Source organism: Scyliorhinus torazame, chromosome 17, assembly GCF_047496885.1.
Source record: "Scyliorhinus torazame isolate Kashiwa2021f chromosome 17, sScyTor2.1, whole genome shotgun sequence".
NCBI lineage: Eukaryota > Metazoa > Chordata > Chondrichthyes > Carcharhiniformes > Scyliorhinidae > Scyliorhinus > Scyliorhinus torazame.
Genome location: NC_092723.1, coordinates 159292778 through 159312248, shown reverse-complemented (window position 1 = coordinate 159312248; position 19471 = coordinate 159292778). Strand labels below are relative to the sequence as shown.

General features: G+C 63.2%; 1 protein-coding gene across 3 annotated transcripts in view; it reads left to right on the top strand.

Moving 5' to 3' along the window:
* amdhd2 (amidohydrolase domain containing 2) overlaps positions 1-19471 on the top strand; it is a 79630-nt gene that overhangs the window by 43256 nt on the left and 16903 nt on the right. For all 3 annotated transcript variants that reach the window (XM_072481450.1, XM_072481447.1, XM_072481448.1), the window contains exon 9: positions 12973-13080. In XM_072481450.1, coding sequence (XP_072337551.1) covers positions 12973-13080 — 108 coding nt within the window. The remainder of the gene's footprint in view (positions 1-12972; positions 13081-19471) is intronic.

Below are 19471 nucleotides of genomic sequence, written 5' to 3'. Positions count from 1 at the left end.
TCAGTCTGGGAGACGGTGTGTAGCCGACATAGCGGGAGTCAGACTAGGAGACGGTGTGTAGCCGACATAGCGGGAGTCAGTCTGGGAGACTGTGTGTAGCCGACATAGCGGGAGTCAGTCTGGGAGACGGTGTGTAGCCGACATAGCGGGAGTCAGACTAGGAGATGGTGTGTAGCCGACATAGCGGGAGTCAGACTAGGAGACGGTGTGTAGCCGACATACCGGGAGTCAGTCTGGGAGACGGTGTGTAGCCGACATAGCGGGAGTCAGTCTGGGAGACGGTGTGTAGCCGACATAGCGGGAGTCAGACTAGGAGACGGTGTGTAGCCGACATAGCGGGAGTCAGTCTGGGAGACGGTGTGTAGCCGACATAGCGGGAGTCAGTCTGGGAGACGGTGTGTAGCCGACATAGCGGGAGTCAGTCTGGGAGACGGTGTGTAGCCGACATAGCGGGAGTCAGTCTGGGAGACGGTCTGTAGCCGACATAGCGGGAGTCAGACTAGGAGACGGTGTGTAGCCGACATAGCGGGAGTCAGTCTGGGACCTGGTATTTAGACTATTCAGCAGGGGGCTTTCTGGAAAATACTTCCACTCTATACAGCCCACTCGCTACATGTGATGTCTGGTCTGTGAGGCTGTGAGTGACACGCTCGCACTGGACTGTGCGAGGCTGTGAGTGACACGCTCGCACTGGAGTGGGTGAGGCTGTGGGTGACACGCTCCCACTGGAGTGTGCGAGGCTGTGGGTGACACGCTCCCACTGGAGTGTGCGAGGCTGTGGGTGACACGCTCCCACTGGAGTGTGTGAGGCTGTGGGTGACACGCCCGCACTGGAGTGTGCGAGGCTGTGGGTGACACGCTCGCACTGGAGTGTGCGAGGCTGTGGGTGACACGCTCCCACTGGAGTGTGTGAGGCTGTGAGTGACACGCTCGCACTGGAGTGTGTGAGGCTGTGGGTGACACGCTCGCACTGGAGTGTGCGAGGCTGTGGGTGACACGCTCGCAGTGGAGTGTGTGAGGCTGTGGGTGACACGCTCGCACTGGAGTGTGTGAGGCTGTAGGTGACACACTCGCACTGGAGTGTGTGAGGCTGTGGATGACACGCTCGCACTGGAGTGTGTGAGGCTGTGGATGACACGCTCGCACTGGAGTGTGTGAGGCTGTGGATGACACGCTCGCACTGGAGTGTGTGAGGCTGTGGGTGACACGCTCGCACTGGAGTGTGTGAGGCTGTGGGTGACACGCTCGCACTGGAGTGTGTGAGGCTGTGGGTGACACGCTCGCACTGGAGTGTGTGAGGCGGTGAGTGAATCGCTCGCACTGGAGTGTGTGAGGCTGTGGGTGACACGCTCGCACTGGTGTGTCTGAGGCTGTGAGTGACACGCTCGCACGGAGTGTGTGAGGCTGTAGGTGACACACTCGCACTGGAGTGTGTGAGGCTGTGGGTGACACGCTCGCACTGGAGTGTGCGAGGCTGTAGGTGACACACTCGCACTGGAGTGCGTAAGGCTGTGGATGACACGCTCGGACTGGAGTGTGCGAGGCTGTAGGTGACACGCTCGCATTGGAGTGTGTGAGGCTGTGGGTGACACGCTCGCACTGGAGTGTGTGAGGCTGTGGGTGACACGCTCGCACTGGAGTGTGCGAGGCTGTGAGTGACACGCTCGCACTGGAGTGTGCGAGGCTGTGAGTGACACGCTCGCACTGGAGTGTGCGAGGCTGTGAGTGACACGCTCGCACTGGAGTGTGCGAGGCTGTGAGTGACACGCTCGCACTGGAGTGTGCGAGGCTGTTGGTGACACGCTCGCAGTGGAGTGTGTGAGGCTGTGGATGACACGCTCGCACTGGAGTGTGTGAGGCTGTGGGTGACACGCTCGCACTGGAGTGTGTGAGGCTGTGGGTGACACGCTCCCACTGGAGTGTGTGAGGCTGTGGATGACACGCTCGCACTGGAGTGTGTGAGGCTGTGGGTGACATGCTCGCACTGGAGTGTGTGAGGCTGTGGGTGACACGCTCGCACTGGAGTGTGTGAGGCTGTGGGTGACACGCTCGCACTGGAGTGTGTGAGGCTGTGGGTGACACGCTCGCACTGGAGTGTGTGAGGCTGTGAGTGACACGCTCGCACTGGAGTGTGTGAGGCTGTGGGTGACACGCTCGCACTGGAGTGTGTGAGGCTGTGAGTGACACGCTCGCACTGGAGTGTGAGAGGCTGTGAGTGACACGCTCCCACTGGAGTGTGTGAGGCTGTGAGTGACATGCTCGCACTGGAGTATGCGAGGCTGTGGGTGACACGCTCGCACTGGAGTGTGTGAGGCTGTGGATGACACGCTCGCACTGGAGTGTGTGAGGCTGTGGATGACACGCTCGCACTGGAGTGTGTGAGGCTGTGGATGACACGCTCGCACTGGAGTGTGCGAGGCTGTAGGTGACACACTCGCACTGGAGTGTGTGAGGCTGTGGATGACACGCTCGCACTGGAGTGTGTGAGGCTGTGGATGACACGCTCGCACTGGAGTGTGCGAGGCTGTGAGTGACACGCTCGCACTGGAGTGTGTGAGGCTGTGGATGACACGCTCGCACTGGAGTGTGTGAGGCTGTGGGTGACACGCTCGCACTGGAGTGTGTGAGGCTGTGGGTGACACGCTCGCACTGGACTGTGTGAGGCTGTGGATGACACGCTCGCACTGGAGTGTCTGAGGCTGTGAGTGACACGCTCGCACTGGAGTGTCTGAGGCTGTGAGTGACACGCTCGCACTGGAGTGTGTGAGGCTGTGAGTGAATCGCTCGCACTGGAGTGTGTGAGGCTGTGGGTGACACGCTCGCACTGGAGTGTGAGAGGCTGTGGGTGACACGCTCGCACTGGTGTGTGAGGCTGTGAGTGACACGCTCGCACTGGAGTGTGTGAGGCTGTAGGTGACACACTCGCACTGGAGTGTGTGAGGCTGTGGATGACACGCTCGCACTGGAGTGTGTGAGGCTGTGGATGACACGCTCGCACTGGAGTGTGTGAGGCTGTGAGTGAATCGCTCGCACTGGAGTGTGTGAGGCTGTGGGTCACACGCTCGCACTGGTGTGTCTGAGGCTGTGAGTGACACGCTCGCACTGGAGTGTGCGAGGCTGTGGGTGGCACACTCGCTCTGGAGTGTGTGAGGCTGTGGATGACACACTCGCACTGGAGTGTGTGAGGCTGTGGGTGACACGCTCGCACTGGAGTGTGTGAGGCTGTGGATGACACGCTCGCACTGGAGTGTGTGAGGCTGTGGGTGACACGCTCGCATTGGAGTGTGTGAGGCTGTGGGTGACACGCTCCCAGTGGAGTGTGCGAGGCTGTAGGTGACACGCTCGCACTGGAGTGTGTGAGGCTGTGAGTGACACGCTCGCACTGGAGTGTGTGAGGCTGTGAGTGACACGCTCGCACTGGAGTGTGTGAGGCTGTGAGTGACACGCTCCCACTGGAGTGTGTGAGGCTGTGAGTGACACGCTTGCACTGGAGTGTGTGAGGCTGTGAGTGACACGCTCGCACTGGAGTGTGTGAGGCTGTGAGTGACACGCTCGCACTGGAGTGTGTGAGGCTGTGGATGACACGCTCGCACTGGAGTGTGTGAGGCTGTGGATGACACGCTCGCACAGGAGTGTGCGAGGCTGTAGGTGACACGCTCGCACTGGAGTGTGTGAGGCTGTGGATGACACGCTCTCACTGGAGTGTGTGAGGCTGTGGATGACACGCTCGCACTGGAGTGTGTGAGGCTGTGGATGACACGCTCGCACTGGAGTGTGTGAGGCTGTGGGTGACACGCTCGCACTGGAGTGTGTGAGGCTGTGGGTGACACGCTCGCACTGGACTGTGTGAGGCTGTGGATGACACGCTCGCACTGGAGTGTGTGAGGCTGTGGGTGACACGCTCGCACTGGAGTATGCGAGGCTGTAGGTGACACACTCGCACTGGAGTGTGTGAGGCTGTGGATGACACGCTCGCACTGGAGTGTGTGAGGCTGTGGATGACACGCTCGGACTGGAGTGTGTGAGGCTGTGGATGACACGCTCGCACTGGAGTGTGTGAGGCTGTGGGTGACACGCTCTCACTGGAGTGTGTGAGGCTGTGGATGACACGCTCGCACTGGAGTGTGTGAGGCTGTGGATGACACGCTCGCACTGGAGTGTCTGAGGCTGTGAGTGACACGCTCGCACTGGAGTGTGTGAGGCTGTAGGTGACACACTCGCACTGGGGTGTGTGAGGCTGTGGGTGACACGCTCGCACTGGAGTGTGTGAGGCTGTGGGTGACACGCTCGCACTGGAGTGTCTGAGGCTGTGGATGACACGCTCGCACTGGAGTGTGTGAGGCTGTGGGTGACACGCTCGCACTGGAGTGTCTGAGGCTGTGAGTGACACGCTCACACTGGAGTGTGTGAGGCTGTGGATGACACGCTCCCACTGGAGTGTGTGAGGCTGTGAGTGACACGCTCGCACTGGAGTGTGTGAGGCTGTGAGTGAATCGCTCGCACTGGTGTGTCTGAGGCTGTGAGTGACACGCTCACACTGGAGTGTGTGAGGCTGTGGGTGACACGCTCGCACTGGAGTGTGTGAGGCTGTGAGTGACACGCTCGCACTGGAGTGTGTGAGGCTGTGGATGACACGCTCGCATTGGAATGTGTGAGGCTGTGAGTGACACGCTCGCACTGGAGTGTGTGATGCTGTGAGTGACACGCTCGCACTGGAGCGTGTGAGGCTGTGGGTGACACGCTCGCACTGGAGTGTGTGAGGCTGTGAGTGACACGCTCGCACTGGAGTGTGTGAGGCTGTGAGTGACACGCTCCCACTGGAGTGTGTGAGGCTGTGAGTGACACGCTCCCACTGGAGTGTGTGAGGCTGTGAGTGACACGCTCGCACTGGAGTGTGTGAGGCTGTGAGTGACACGCTCCCACTGGAGTGTGTGAGGCTGTGAGTGACACGCTCGCACTGGAGTGTGTGAGGCTGTGGGTGACACGCTCGCACTGGAGTGTGTGAGGCTGTGGGTGACACGCTCGCACTGGAGTGTGTGAGGCTGTGGGTGACACGCTCGCATTGGAGTGTGTGAGGCTGTGGGTGACACGCTCGCACTGGAGTGTGTGAGGCTGTGGGTGACACGCTCGCAGTGGAGTGTGTGAGGCTGTAGGTGACACGCTCGCATTGGAGTGTGTGAGGCTGTGGGTGACACGCTCGCACTGGAGCGTGTGAGGCTGTGGGTGACACGCTCGCACTGGAGTGTGTGAGGCTGTGAGTGACACGCTCGCACTGGAGTGTGCGAGGCTGTGGGTGACACGCTCGCAGTGGAGTGTGTGAGGCTGTGGATGACACACTCGCACTGGAGTGTGTGAGGCTGTGGGTGACACGCTCGCACTGGAGTGTGTGAGGCTGTGGGTGACACGCTCGCATTGGAGTGTGTGAGGCTGTGGGTGACACGCTCGCACTGGAGTGTGTGAGGCTGTGGGTGACACGCTCGCAGTGGAGTGTGTGAGGCTGTGGGTGACACGCTCGCAGTGGAGTGTGTGAGGCTGTGGGTGACACGCTCGCACTGGAGTGTGTGAGGCTGTGGGTGACACGCTCGCACTGGAGTGTGTGAGGCTGTGGGTGACACGCTCGCACTGGAGTGTGTGAGGCTGTGGGTGACACGCTCGCACTGGAGTGTGTGAGGCTGTGGGTGACACGCTCGCACTGGAGTGTGTGAGTCTGTGGGTGACACGCTCGCACTGGAGTGTGTGAGGCTGTGGGTGACACGCTCGCACTGGAGTGTGTGAGGCTGTGAGTGACACGCTCGCACTGGAGTGTGTGAGGCTGTGGGTGACACGCTCGCAGTGGAGTGTGTGAGGCTGTGGGTGATACGCTCGCACTGGAGTGTGTGCAGCTGTGGGTGACACGCTCCCACTGGAGTGTGTGAGGCTGTGAGTGACACGCTCGCACTGGAGTGTGTGAGGCTGTGGGTGACACGCTCGCACTGGAGTGTGTGAGGCTGTGGGTGACACGCTCGCACTGGAGTGTGTGAGGCTGTGAGTGACACGCTCGCACTGGAGTGTGTGAGGCTGTGGATGACACACTCGCACTGGAGTGTGTGAGGCTGTGGGTGACACGCTCGCACTGGAGTGTGTGAGGCTGTGGATGACACGCTCGCACTGGAGTGTGTGAGGCTGTGGGTGACACGCTCGCATTGGAGTGTGTGAGGCTGTGGGTGACACGCTCCCAGTGGAGTGTGCGAGGCTGTAGGTGACACGCTCGCACTGGAGTGTGTGAGGCTGTAGGTGACACGCTCGCACTGGAGTGTGTGAGGCTGTGAGTGACACGCTCGCACTGGAGTGTGTGAGGCTGTGAGTGACACGCTCCCACTGGAGTGTGTGAGGCTGTGAGTGACACGCTCGCACTGGAGTGTGTGAGGCTGTGAGTGACACGCTCGCACTGGAGTGTGTGAGGCTGTGAGTGACACGCTCGCACTGGAGTGTGTGAGGCTGTGGATGACACGCTCGCACTGGAGTGTGTGAGGCTGTGGATGACACGCTCGCACAGGAGTGTGCGAGGCTGTAGGTGACACGCTCGCACTGGAGTGTGTGAGGCTGTGGATGACACGCTCTCACTGGAGTGTGTGAGGCTGTGGATGACACGCTCGCACTGGAGTGTGTGAGGCTGTGGATGACACGCTCGCACTGGAGTGTGTGAGGCTGTGGGTGACACGCTCGCACTGGAGTGTGTGAGGCTGTGGGTGACACGCTCGCACTGGAGTGTGTGAGGCTGTGGGTGACACGCTCGCACTGGACTGTGTGAGGCTGTGGATGACACGCTCGCACTGGAGTGTGTGAGGCTGTGGGTGACACGCTCGCACTGGAGTATGCGAGGCTGTAGGTGACACACTCGCACTGGAGTGCGTGAGGCTGTGGATGACACGCTCGGACTGGAGTGTGCGAGGCTGTAGGTGACACACTCGCACTGGAGTGTGTGAGGCTGTGGATGACACGCTCGCACTGGAGTGTGTGAGGCTGTGGGTGACACGCTCTCACTGGAGTGTGTGAGGCTGTGGATGACACGCTCGGACTGGAGTGTGTGAGGCTGTGGATGACACGCTCGCACTGGAGTGTCTGAGGCTGTGAGTGACACGCTCGCACTGGAGTGTGTGAGGCTGTAGGTGACACACTCGCACTGGGGTGTGTGAGGCTGTGGGTGACACGCTCGCACTGGAGTGTGTGAGGCTGTGGGTGACACGCTCGCACTGGAGTGTCTGAGGCTGTGGATGACACGCTCGCACTGGAGTGTGTGAGGCTGTGGGTGACACGCTCGCACTGGAGTGTCTGAGGCTGTGAGTGACACGCTCACACTGGAGTGTGTGAGGCTGTGGGTGACACGCTCGCACTGGAGTGTGTGAGGCTGTGAGTGACACGCTCGCACTGGAGTGTGTGAGGCTGTGGATGACACGCTCCCACTGGAGTGTGTGAGGCTGTGAGTGACACGCTCGCACTGGAGTGTGTGAGGCTGTGAGTGAATCGCTCGCACTGGTGTGTCTGAGGCTGTGAGTGACACGCTCACACTGGAGTGTGTGAGGCTGTGGGTGACACGCTCGCACTGGAGTGTGTGAGGCTGTGAGTGACACGCTCGCACTGGAGTGTGTGAGGCTGTGGATGACACGCTCCCACTGGAGTGTGTGAGGCTGTGAGTGACACGCTCGCACTGGAGTGTGTGAGGCTGTGAGTGACACGCTCGCACTGGAGTGTGTGAGGCTGTGGATGACACGCTCGCATTGGAATGTGTGAGGCTGTGAGTGACACGCTCGCACTGGAGTGTGTGATGCTGTGAGTGACACGCTCCCACTGGAGTGTGTGAGGCTGTGAGTGACACGCTCGCACTGGAGTGTGTGAGGCTGTGAGTGACACGCTCGCACTGGAGTGTGTGAGGCTGTGGGTGACACGCTCGCACTGGAGTGTGTGAGGCTGTGGGTGACACGCTCGCACTGGAGTGTGTGAGGCTGTGGGTGACACGCTCGCATTGGAGTGTGTGAGGCTGTGGGTGACACGCTCGCACTGGAGTGTGTGAGGCTGTGGGTGACACGCTCGCAGTGGAGTGTGTGAGGCTGTAGGTGACACGCTCGCATTGGAGTGTGTGAGGCTGTGGGTGACACGCTCGCACTGGAGTGTGTGAGGCTGTGGATGACACGCTCGGACTGGAGTGTGTGAGGCTGTGGATGACACGCTCGCACTGGAGTGTGTGAGGCTGTGGGTGACACGCTCTCACTGGAGTGTGTGAGGCTGTGGATGACACGCTCGCACTGGAGTGTGTGAGGCTGTGGATGACACGCTCGCACTGGAGTGTGTGAGGCTGTGGGTGACACGCTCGCACTGGAGTGTCTGAGGCTGTGGATGACACGCTCGCACTGGAGTGTGTGAGGCTGTGGGTGACACGCTCGCACTGGAGTGTGTGAGGCTGTGAGTGACACGCTCGCACTGGAGTGTGTGAGGCTGTGGATGACACACTCGCACTGGAGTGTGTGAGGCTGTGGGTGACACGCTCGCACTGGAGTGTGTGAGGCTGTGGATGACACGCTCGCACTGGAGTGTGTGAGGCTGTGGGTGACACGCTCGCATTGGAGTGTGTGAGGCTGTGGGTGACACGCTCCCAGTGGAGTGTGCGAGGCTGTAGGTGACACGCTCGCACTGGAGTGTGTGAGGCTGTAGGTGACACGCTCGCACTGGAGTGTGTGAGGCTGTGAGTGACACGCTCGCACTGGAGTGTGTGAGGCTGTGAGTGACACGCTCGCACTGGAGTGTGTGAGGCTGTGGGTGACACGCTCGCACTGGAGTGTGTGAGGCTGTGAGTGACACGCTCGCACTGGAGTGTGTGAGGCTGTGAGTGACACGCTCGCACAGGAGTGTGTGAGGCTGTGGATGACACGCTCGCACTGGAGTGTGTGAGGCTGTGGATGACACGCTCGCACTGGAGTGTGTGAGGCTGTGGATGACACGCTCCCACTGGAGTGTGTGAGGCTGTGAGTGACACGCTCGCACTGGAGTGTGTGAGGCTGTGGATGACACGCTCTCACTGGAGTGTGTGAGGCTGTGGATGACACGCTCGCACTGGAGTGTGTGAGGCTGTAGGTGACACGCTCGCACTGGAGTGTGTGAGGCTGTGGATGACACGCTCTCACTGGAGTGTGTGAGGCTGTGGATGACACGCTCGCACTGGAGTGTGTGAGGCTGTGGATGACACGCTCGCACTGGAGTGTGTGAGGCTGTGGGTGACACGCTCGCACTGGAGTGTGTGAGGCTGTGGGTGACACGCTCGCACTGGACTGTGTGAGGCTGTGGATGACACGCTCGCACTGGAGTGTGTGAGGCTGTGGGTGACACGCTCGCACTGGAGTATGCGAGGCTGTAGGTGACACACTCGCACTGGAGTGCGTGAGGCTGTGGATGACACGCTCGGACTGGAGTGTGCGAGGCTGTAGGTGACACACTCGCACTGGAGTGTGTGAGGCTGTGGATGACACGCTCGCACTGGAGTGTGTGAGGCTGTGGATGACACGCTCGGACTGGAGTGTGTGAGGCTGTGGATGACACGCTCGCACTGGAGTGTGTGAGGCTGTGGGTGACACGCTCTCACTGGAGTGTGTGAGGCTGTGGATGACACGCTCGCACTGGAGTGTGTGAGGCTGTGGATGACACGCTCGCACTGGAGTGTCTGAGGCTGTGAGTGACACGCTCGCACTGGAGTGTGTGAGGCTGTAGGTGACACACTCGCACTGGGGTGTGTGAGGCTGTGGGTGACACGCTCGCACTGGAGTGTGTGAGGCTGTGGGTGACACGCTCGCACTGGAGTGTCTGAGGCTGTGGATGACACGCTCGCACTGGAGTGTGTGAGGCTGTGGGTGACACGCTCGCACTGGAGTGTGTGAGGCTGTGAGTGACACGCTCACACTGGAGTGTGTGAGGCTGTGGGTGACACGCTCGCACTGGAGTGTGTGAGGCTGTGAGTGACACGCTCGCACTGGAGTGTGTGAGGCTGTGGGTGACACGCTCGCACTGGAGTGTGTGAGGCTGTGAGTGACACGCTCGCACTGGAGTGTGTGAGGCTGTGGATGACACGCTCCCACTGGAGTGTGTGAGGCTGTGAGTGACACGCTCGCACTGGAGTGTGTGAGGCTGTGAGTGACACGCTCGCACTGGAGTGTGTGAGGCTGTGGATGACACGCTCGCATTGGAATGTGTGAGGCTGTGAGTGACACGCTCGCACTGGAGTGTGTGATGCTGTGAGTGACACGCTCCCACTGGAGTGTGTGAGGCTGTGAGTGACACGCTCGCACTGGAGTGTGTGAGGCTGTGAGTGACACGCTCCCACTGGAGTGTGTGAGGCTGTGAGTGACACGCTCGCACTGGAGTGTGTGAGGCTGTGGGTGACACGCTCGCACTGGAGTGTGTGAGGCTGTGGGTGACACGCTCGCACTGGAGTGTGTGAGGCTGTGGGTGACACGCTCGCATTGGAGTGTGTGAGGCTGTGGGTGACACGCTCGCACTGGAGTGTGTGAGGCTGTGGGTGACACGCTCGCAGTGGAGTGTGTGAGGCTGTAGGTGACACGCTCGCATTGGAGTGTGTGAGGCTGTGGGTGACACGCTCGCATTGGAGTGTGTGAGGCTGTGGGTGACACGCTCGCAGTGGAGTGTGTGAGGCTGTGGATGACACACTCGCACTGGGGTGTGTGAGGCTGTGGGTGACACGCTCGCACTGGAGTGTGTGAGGCTGTGGGTGACACGCTCGCATTGGAGTGTGTGAGGCTGTGGGTGACACGCTCGCACTGGAGTGTGTGAGGCTGTGGGTGACACGCTCGCAGTGGAGTGTGTGAGGCTGTGGGTGACACGCTCGCAGTGGAGTGTGTGAGGCTGTGGGTGACACGCTCGCACTGGAGTGTGTGAGGCTGTGGGTGACACGCTCGCACTGGAGTGTGTGAGGCTGTGGGTGACACGCTCGTACTGGAGTGTGTGAGGCTGTGGGTGACACGCTCGCACTGGAGTGTGTGAGGCTGTGGGTGACACGCTCGCACTGGAGTGTGTGAGGCTGTGAGTGACACGCTCGCACTGGAGTGTGTGAGTCTGTGGGTGACACGCTCGCACTGGAGTGTGTGAGGCTGTGGGTGACACGCTCGCACTGGAGTGTGTGAGGCTGTGAGTGACACGCTCGCACTGGAGTGTGTGAGGCTGTGGGTGACACGCTCGCAGTGGAGTGTGTGAGGCTGTGGGTGATACGCTCGCACTGGAGTGTGTGCAGCTGTGGGTGACACGCTCCCACTGGAGTGTGTGAGGCTGTGAGTGACACGCTCGCACTGGAGTGTGTGAGGCTGTGGGTGACACGCTCGCACTGGAGTGTGTGAGGCTGTGGGTGACACGCTCGCACTGGAGTGTGTGAGGCTGTGAGTGACACGCTCGCACTGGAGTGTGTGAGGCTGTGGGTGACACGCTCGCAGTGGAGTGTATGAGGCTGTGGGTGACACGCTCGCACTGGAGTGTGTGCGGCTGTGGGTGACACGCTCCCACTGGAGTGTGTGAGGCTGTGAGTGACACGCTCGCACTGGAGTGTGTGAGGCTGTGGGTGACACGCTCGCACTGGAGTGTGTGAGGCTGTGAGTGACACGCTCGCACTGGAGTGTGTGAGTCTGTGGGTGACACGCTCGCACTGGAGTGTGTGAGGCTGTGGGTGACACGCTCGCACTGGAGTGTGTGAGGCTGTGAGTGACACGCTCGCACTGGAGTGTGTGAGGCTGTGGGTGACACGCTCGCAGTGGAGTGTGTGAGGCTGTGGGTGACACGCTCGCACTGGAGTGTGTGCAGCTGTGGGTGACACGCTCCCACTGGAGTGTGTGAGGCTGTGAGTGACACGCTCGCACTGGAGTGTGTGAGGCTGTGGGTGACACGCTCGCACTGGAGTGTGTGAGGCTGTGGGTGACACGCTCGCACTGGAGTGTGTGAGGCTGTGAGTGACACGCTCGCACTGGAGTGTGTGAGGCTGTGGGTGACACGCTCGCAGTGGCGTGTGTGAGGCTGTGGGTGACACGCTCGCACTGGAGTGTGTGCGGCTGTGGGTGACACGCTCCCACTGGAGTGTGTGAGGCTGTGAGTGACACGCTCGCACTGGAGTGTGTGAGGCTGTGGGTGACACGCTCGCACTGGAGTGTGTGAGGCTTTGAGTGACACGCTCGCACTGGAGTGTGTGAGGCTGTGGGTGACACACTCGCACTGGAGTGTGTGAGGCTGTGGGTGACACGCTCGCACTGGAGTGTGTGAGGCTTTGAGTGACACGCTCGCACTGGAGTGTGTGAGGCTGTGGGTGACACGCTCGCACTGGAGTGTGTGAGGCTTTGAGTGACACGCTCGCACTGGAGTGTGTGAGGCTGTGGGTGACACGCTCGCACTGGAGTGTGAGAGGCTGTGGGTGACACGCTCGTACTGGAGTGTGTGAGGCTGTGGGTGACACGCTCGCACTGGAGTGTGTGAGGCTGTGGGTGACACGCTCGCACTGGAGTGTGTGAGGCTGTGGGTGACACGCTCGCACTGGAGTGTGTGAGGCTTTGAGTGACACGCTCGCACTGGAGTGTGTGAGGCTGTGGGTGACACACTCGCACTGGAGTGTGTGAGGCTGTGGGTGACACGCTCGCACTGGAATGTGTGAGGCTTTGAGTGACACGCTCGCACTGGAGTGTGTGAGGCTGTGGGTGACACGCTCGCACTGGAGTGTGAGAGGCTGTGGGTGACACGCTCGTACTGGAGTGTGTGAGGCTGTGGGTGACACGCTCGCACTGGAGTGTGTGAGGCTGTGGGTGACACGCTCGTACTGGAGTGTGTGAGGCTGTGGGTGACACGCTCGCACTGGAGTGTGTGAGGCTGTGGGTGACACGCTCGCACTGGAGTGTGTGAGGCTGTGGGTGACACGCTCGCACTGCCAATTCTTTGTCTGGTTACCTCGTGCTGCAGGTATGGTGCTGGTGACAGATGCGATCATGGCCATGGGACTTCCTTCAGGACAGCACACTCTGGGACAGCAGACAATCGAGATCAATGGACTACATGCCTACGTCGCAGGTAAGTAGTAGTAACCAGCAAGGTGCATCTTACTCTGCAAGGCAAACCCAAGTTGTCAAACCGTAGGTCGTGGGGCGCTGCACTGTCGGAGGGCTAGCACGGAGGGGGCGCCGCACTGAGGGGGGGGCGCCGCGCGGAGGGGGGGCGCCGCGCGGAGGGGGGGCGCCGCGCGGAGGGGGGGCGCCGCGCGGAGGGGGGGCGCCGCGCGGAGGGGGGGGCGCCGCGCGGAGGGGGGGCGCCGCGCGGAGGGGGGGGCGCCGCGCGGAGGGGGGGGCGCCGCGCGGAGGGGGGGCGCCGCGCGGAGGGGGGGCGCCGCGCGGAGGGGGGGCGCCGCGCGGGAGGGGGGCGCGCCGCGCGGAGGGGGGGCGCCGCGCGGAGGGGTGGGCGCCACGCGGAGGGGGGGCGCCGCGCGGAGGGGGGGCGCCGCGCGGCCGGAGGGCTGGCACGAGGGGGGGCGCCGCGCGGCCGGAGGGCTGGCACGAGGGGGGGCGCCGCGCGGCCGGAGGGCTGGCACGAGGGGGGGCGCCACGCGGCCGGAGGGCTGGCACGAGGGGGGGCGCCGCGCGGCCGGAGGGCTGGCACGAGGGGGGGCGCCGCGCGGCCGGAGGGCTGGCACGAGGGGGGGCGCCGCGCGGGCCGGAGGGCTGGCACGAGGGGGGGCGCCGCGCGGCCGGAGGGCTGGCACGAGGGGGGCGCGCCGCGCGGCCGGAGGGCTGGCACGAGGGGGGGCGCCGCGCGGCCGGAGGGCTGGCACGAGGGGGGGCGCCGCGCGGCCGGAGGGCTGGCACGAGGGGGGGCGCCGCGCGGCCGGAGGGCTGGCACGAGGGGGGGGCGCCGCGCGGCCGGAGGGCTGGCACGAGGGGGGGCGCCGCGCGGCCGGAGGGCTGGCACGAGGGGGGGCGCCGCGCGGCCGGAGGGCTGGCACGAGGGGGGGGCGGCGCGCGGCCGGAGGGCTGGCACGAGGGGGGGCGGCGCGCGGCCGGAGGGCTGGCACGAGGGGGGGCGGCGCGCTCGGCCGGAGGGCTGGCACGAGGGGGGGCGGCGCGCGGCCGGAGGGCTGGCACGAGGGGGGGCGGCGCGCGGCCGGAGGGCTGGCACGAGGGGGGGCGGCGCGCGGCCGGAGGGCTGGCACGAGGGGGGGCGCCGCGCGGCCGGAGGGCTGGCACGACGGGGGGGCGCCGCGCGGCCGGAGGGCTGGCACGAGGGGGGGGCGCCGCGCGGCCGGAGGGCTGGCACGAGGGGGGGCGCCGCGCGGCCGGAGGGCTTGCACGAGGGGGGGCGCCGCGCGGCCGGAGGGCTGGCACGAGGGGGGGCGCCGCGCGGCCGGAGGGCTGGCACGAGGGGGGGCGCCGCGCGGCCGGAGGGCTGGCACGAGGGGGGGGCGCCGCGCGGCCGGAGGGCTGGCACGAGGGGGGGGCGCCGCGCGGCCGGAGGGCTGGCACGAGGGGGGGCGCCGCGCGGCCGGAGGGCTGGCACGAGGGGGGGCGCCGCGCGGCCGGAGGGCTGGCACGAGGGGGGGGCGCCGCGCGGCCGGAGGGCTGGCACGAGGGGGGGCGCCGCGCGGGCCGGAGGGCTGGCACGAGGGGGGCGCCGCGCGGCCGGAGGGCTGGCACGAGGGGGGGCGCCGCGCGGCCCGGAGGGCTGGCACGAGGGGGGGCGCCGCGCGGCCGGAGGGCTGGCACGAGGGGGGGGCGCCGCGCGGCCCGGAGGGCTGGCACGAGGGGGGGGCGCCGCGCGGCCGGAGGGCTGGCACGAGGGGGGGGCGCCGCGCGGCCGGAGGGCTGGCACGAGGGGGGGCGCCGCGCGGCCGGAGGGCTGGCACGAGGGGGGGGCGCCGCGCGGGCCGGAGGGCTGGCACGAGGGGGGGCGCCGCGCGGCCGGAGGGCTGGCACGAGGGGGGGCGCCGCGCGGCCGGAGGGCTGGCACGAGGGGGGGGCGCCGCGCGGCCGGAGGGCTGGCACGAGGGGGGGGCGCCGCGCGGCCGGAGGGCTGGCACGAGGGGGGGCGCCGCGCGGCCGGGAGGGCTGGCACGAGGGGGGGCGCCGCGCGGCCGGAGGGCTGGCACGAGGGGGGGCGCCGCGCGCGGCCGGAGGGCTGGCACGAGGGGGGGCGCCGCGCGGCCGGAGGGCTGGCACGAGGGGGGGCGCCGCGCGGCCGGAGGGCTGGCACGAGGGGGGGCGCCGCGCGGCCGGAGGGCTGGCACGAGGGGGGCGCCGCGCGGCCGGAGGGCTGGCACGAGGGGGGGCGCCGCGCGGCCGGAGGGCTGGCACGAGGGGGGGGCGCCGCGCGGCCGGAGGGCTGGCACGAGGGGGGGCGCCGCGCGGGCCGGAGGGCTGGCACGAGGGGGGGCGCCGCGCGGCCGGAGGGCTGGCACGAGGGGGGGCGCCGCGCGGCCGGAGGGCTGGCACGAGGGGGGGCGCCGCGCGGCCGGAGGGCTGGCACGAGGGGGGGCGCCGCGCGGCCGGAGGGCTGGCACGAGGGGGGGGCGCCGCGCGGCCGGAGGGCTGGCACGAGGGGGGGGCGCCGCGCGGCCGGAGGGCTGGCACGAGGGGGGGCGCCGCGCGGCCGGAGGGCTGGCACGAGGGGGGGCGCCGCGCGGCCGGAGGGCTGGCACGAGGGGGGGGCGCCGCGCGGCCGGAGGGCTGGCACGAGGGGGGGCGCCGCACTGAGGGGGGGGGCCGCACTGTCGGTGGGGAGTGGGCCGCGCCGCTCTGTTGGGGAGCCCGTCCAGTCAGAATTGCCATGTTTTGGATGCGGTGTTAAATTGTTCAGGAAGATCCCATATTTAGTGAGCAGGTGGGCATTGATTGGGATTGACTGTGGGACTTGGGAGTGTATGAGAGAGGATGGAATATTGTGTGAATTTTGTAATGTCACAGTTATGGGATGCTCGCAGGGAGGAAGGAATCTTTACGTATTGGTTTTTTTAATAAACATTTTATTGAGGTATTTATGATTTTATAACAATAACAGAAGAAACAGTGTACATACAAATATAAACATAGTGCAAAGGCCGTCTTCCTCCCTCACAGGTCCCACCTTTTCTAGCCTCCTATTCTACACTAAACTAGCTCCACAGCCCCCCCCCCCTTTCTGCTGACGGTTAATTTTCCCCAAAGAAGTCGACGAACGGCTGCCACCTCCGGACAAACCCTAACATTGACCCTCTCAGGGCAAACTTGATTTCTTCAGACAGAGAAAGCTAGCCCTGTCAGTTAACCAGGTCTCCGACTTTGGGGGGCTTTGAGTCCCCCCAAGCTAATAGTATCCGTCTCCAGGCTACCAGGGAAGAACGTCTGCCTCTTTCTCCTCCTGGATTCCCGGCCCAGACTCTCAGGGCCGCGACCACCACGGGACTGGTGGAGTAGTGTGCCCCCAGACTAGTGCCCTTACAAGATGCTGCCTCTACTCGCTCCCACACCGACCGACCCCCACCCCCCGCCATCCCCTTCCTAATCATGGCTATATTCACCGCCCAGTAATAATTAATAAAGTTCGGCAGCGCCAGCCCACCCTCCCCCCGGATGCGCTCCAACATCCCCTTTTTAACTCGCGGGGTCTTACCCACCCATACAAAGCCCGAGATCACCTTGTTGAGCCATTTAAAAACGGACCGAGGAATAAAGATGGGGAGACACTGAAACACAAACAGCAATCTCGGGAGGACCGTCATTTTCGCGGTCTGCACCCTCCCAGCCAGTGACAACGGGAACACGTTGCATCTCCGAAAATCCTCCTTCATTTGGTCTACTATTCGGCCAGATTAAACTTGTGCAGCCATTCCCATTCCCGCGCCACCTTGATGCCCAGGTACCGGAAGCTTTCCCCTACCACTCTAAACCCCCCACCGGACCAATCCCTTCCAGCCCTTTGAGGCTCTCAACCCAATGGTTCTATGGCCAGTGCGAACAACAGCGGGGAGAGAGGGCACCCCTGTCTCGTCCCCCGGTGCAGCCTAAAATAGGCCGATGTCAGCCTGTTCGTCTGAACACTTGCCACGGGCGCCTGACACAGCAGCCTGACCCAGTCAATGAAGCCCCGCCCAAATCCAAACCACCCCAGTACCTCCCACGGATAATTCCATTCCACCCGGTCAAATGCCTTCTCTGCGTCCATTGCGACCACTACCTCTACGTCCCTACCCTCTGGGGGCATCATGATATCATTCAACAGCCTTCTTAGTTGGCCGCCAACTGCCTCCCCTTAACAAATCCCGTCTGGTCCTCCCCAATCACGTCCGGGATTCAGTCCTTAATCCTTGAGGCCAAGATCTTGGCCAACAATTTGGCGTCTACATTTAGTAGGGAGATCGGTCTGTAGGACCCGCATAGCTCCGGGTTCTTATCCCGCTTCAGGATCAATGAGATAGTGGCTGTGACATCGTTGGGGGCAGCCCCCCCTCTCTCCCTTGCCTCATTGAATGTCCTCATCAGCAGTGGCCCCAGTATCCCAGAGAACGTTTTGTAAAACTCCACTGGGTACCCGTCCGGTCCCGGGGCTATACCCGACTGCAAGGCCTTCAGCCCTTCTGCTAGTTCTTCAATCCCGATCGGGGCCCGCCCAGCCCCTTCTACCAACCCTTCCTCCACCTTCGGGAACCTCAGTCCCCCCTAAGAATTGCCTCATCCCCTCCGGCCCAGCTGGGGATCTGACTCGTACAGTCTGCTGTAGAATTCCTCCAGCGCCTTATTGGCCCCCAGCTGAATCTCCGACCCAGGTCCCATCCCTGTCCCTTACTTTCCCAATCTCCCTGGCCACCTCCCGCTTTCTAAGCTGCTGTGCAAGCATTCTGCTGGCCTTCTCCCCATATTCATAGATCGCCCCCCTCGCCTTCCTCAGCTGCTCCACTGACTTCCCTGTAGTTAGCAAGCCAAACTCTACTTCCGGGTGCGGCGATGACCAGCTGAGTCGCACGTTTCGGCAGCTCCCGGTGAAACGGACTTTGGGCTCTTGATAGGAGCCCCAACGCAATTTTGACGGCTAAAAACACTGTGCGGTAACCAAAGGGAATCCCCCCTGGATACGGATGAAAAAAGGAGGAGAAGTGGCCGGATTGCAGTGGATCCTTTAGAACAGCCGGCAAGGAAGGCAAGCAAAAACCAAGATGGCGTCGGAAGGTGGCAGTTTAACATGGGGCCCTGAACAACAAGAGTTTTTGAAATGCTGTGTGGAAGAGCTCAAAAAGGAAATGAAGAAAGAGCTGTTGGCCGATACTACAGGCGATCGAAGGGCTAAAGGAGGAACAGAAGACCCAGGAGCGGGAGCTTCGGGTCGTGAAGGCAAAGGCAGCCGAGAATGAGGACGACATACAGGGCCTGGTGGTGAAGACGGAGATGCATGAGGCACATCAGAAACGATGTGTGGAAAGGTTGGAGGCACTGGAGAACAACGCAAGGAGGAACAACCTGAGGATTCTTGGTCTTCCTGAAGGTGTGGAGGGAGCGGACGTCGGGGCATATGTGAGCACGATGCTGCACTCGTTAATGGGAGCGGAGGCCCCGGCGGGTCCGTTGGAGGTGGAGGAGCATACCGAGTGATGGCGCGAGGACCGAGAGCAGGAGAAATTCCCAGAGCATAGTGGTGAGATTCCTCCGTTTTAAGGATAAAGAAATGGTCCTTAGATGGGCAAAGAAAACTCGGAGCAGTAAATGGGAGAACGCGGTGAATCCGCGTTTATCAGACTGGAGTGCGGAGGTGGCGAGAAGGAGGGCGAGCTTTAATCGGGCCAAGGCGGTGCTTCATAAAAAGAAGATAAATTTGGAATGCTGCAACCGGCAAGACTGTGGGTCACATATCGAGGAAGGCACCACTACTTTGAGACGGCGGATGAAGCGTGGACTTTTATTGTGGAAGAAAAACTGAATGAGCGGGTTATTAAAAAGAACGTTTGAACAAAGTGGTGGGGCGAATGTGGGGGGCAAAGAGGGGGGTTTAAAAAGGGGGAAAGAGGAGTTTTATGTACTAATCCTGCGATGTGGTAACTTTTCTCTTCCACAGGTGGTGATGGGGGTGGAGGGAGGGGGAGGAGATGAGGTGTTGGCCATTGGGGGCGGGGCCAAGGGAGAAGCGCGGGCTTGGTTCCCGCGCTATGATAATCATGGCGGGAATAGAGAAGCAGGAAGGAGGGGGCGTCGCACAGTGCGAGCCGAGGTCACGGGGGGGAAGCCGAGGTCGGCCAGAGTTTGCTGACTTCTGGAGCAACATGGGGGGAGTAATTACGCTAGCGGGGGATCTAGCGGGGGGGGTGGGGGAGGGGGGAATTACTGGGTTGCTGCTGCTGGGGAGAGGGGGGAGCTGGTATGGGAGGGGATGGGCGGGGGGGCACCGCCCTGGGGGAGATACAGCTGCGTGGGAACCGGGTGAGGAGCTGGAAAAAGGGGATGGCTAATCG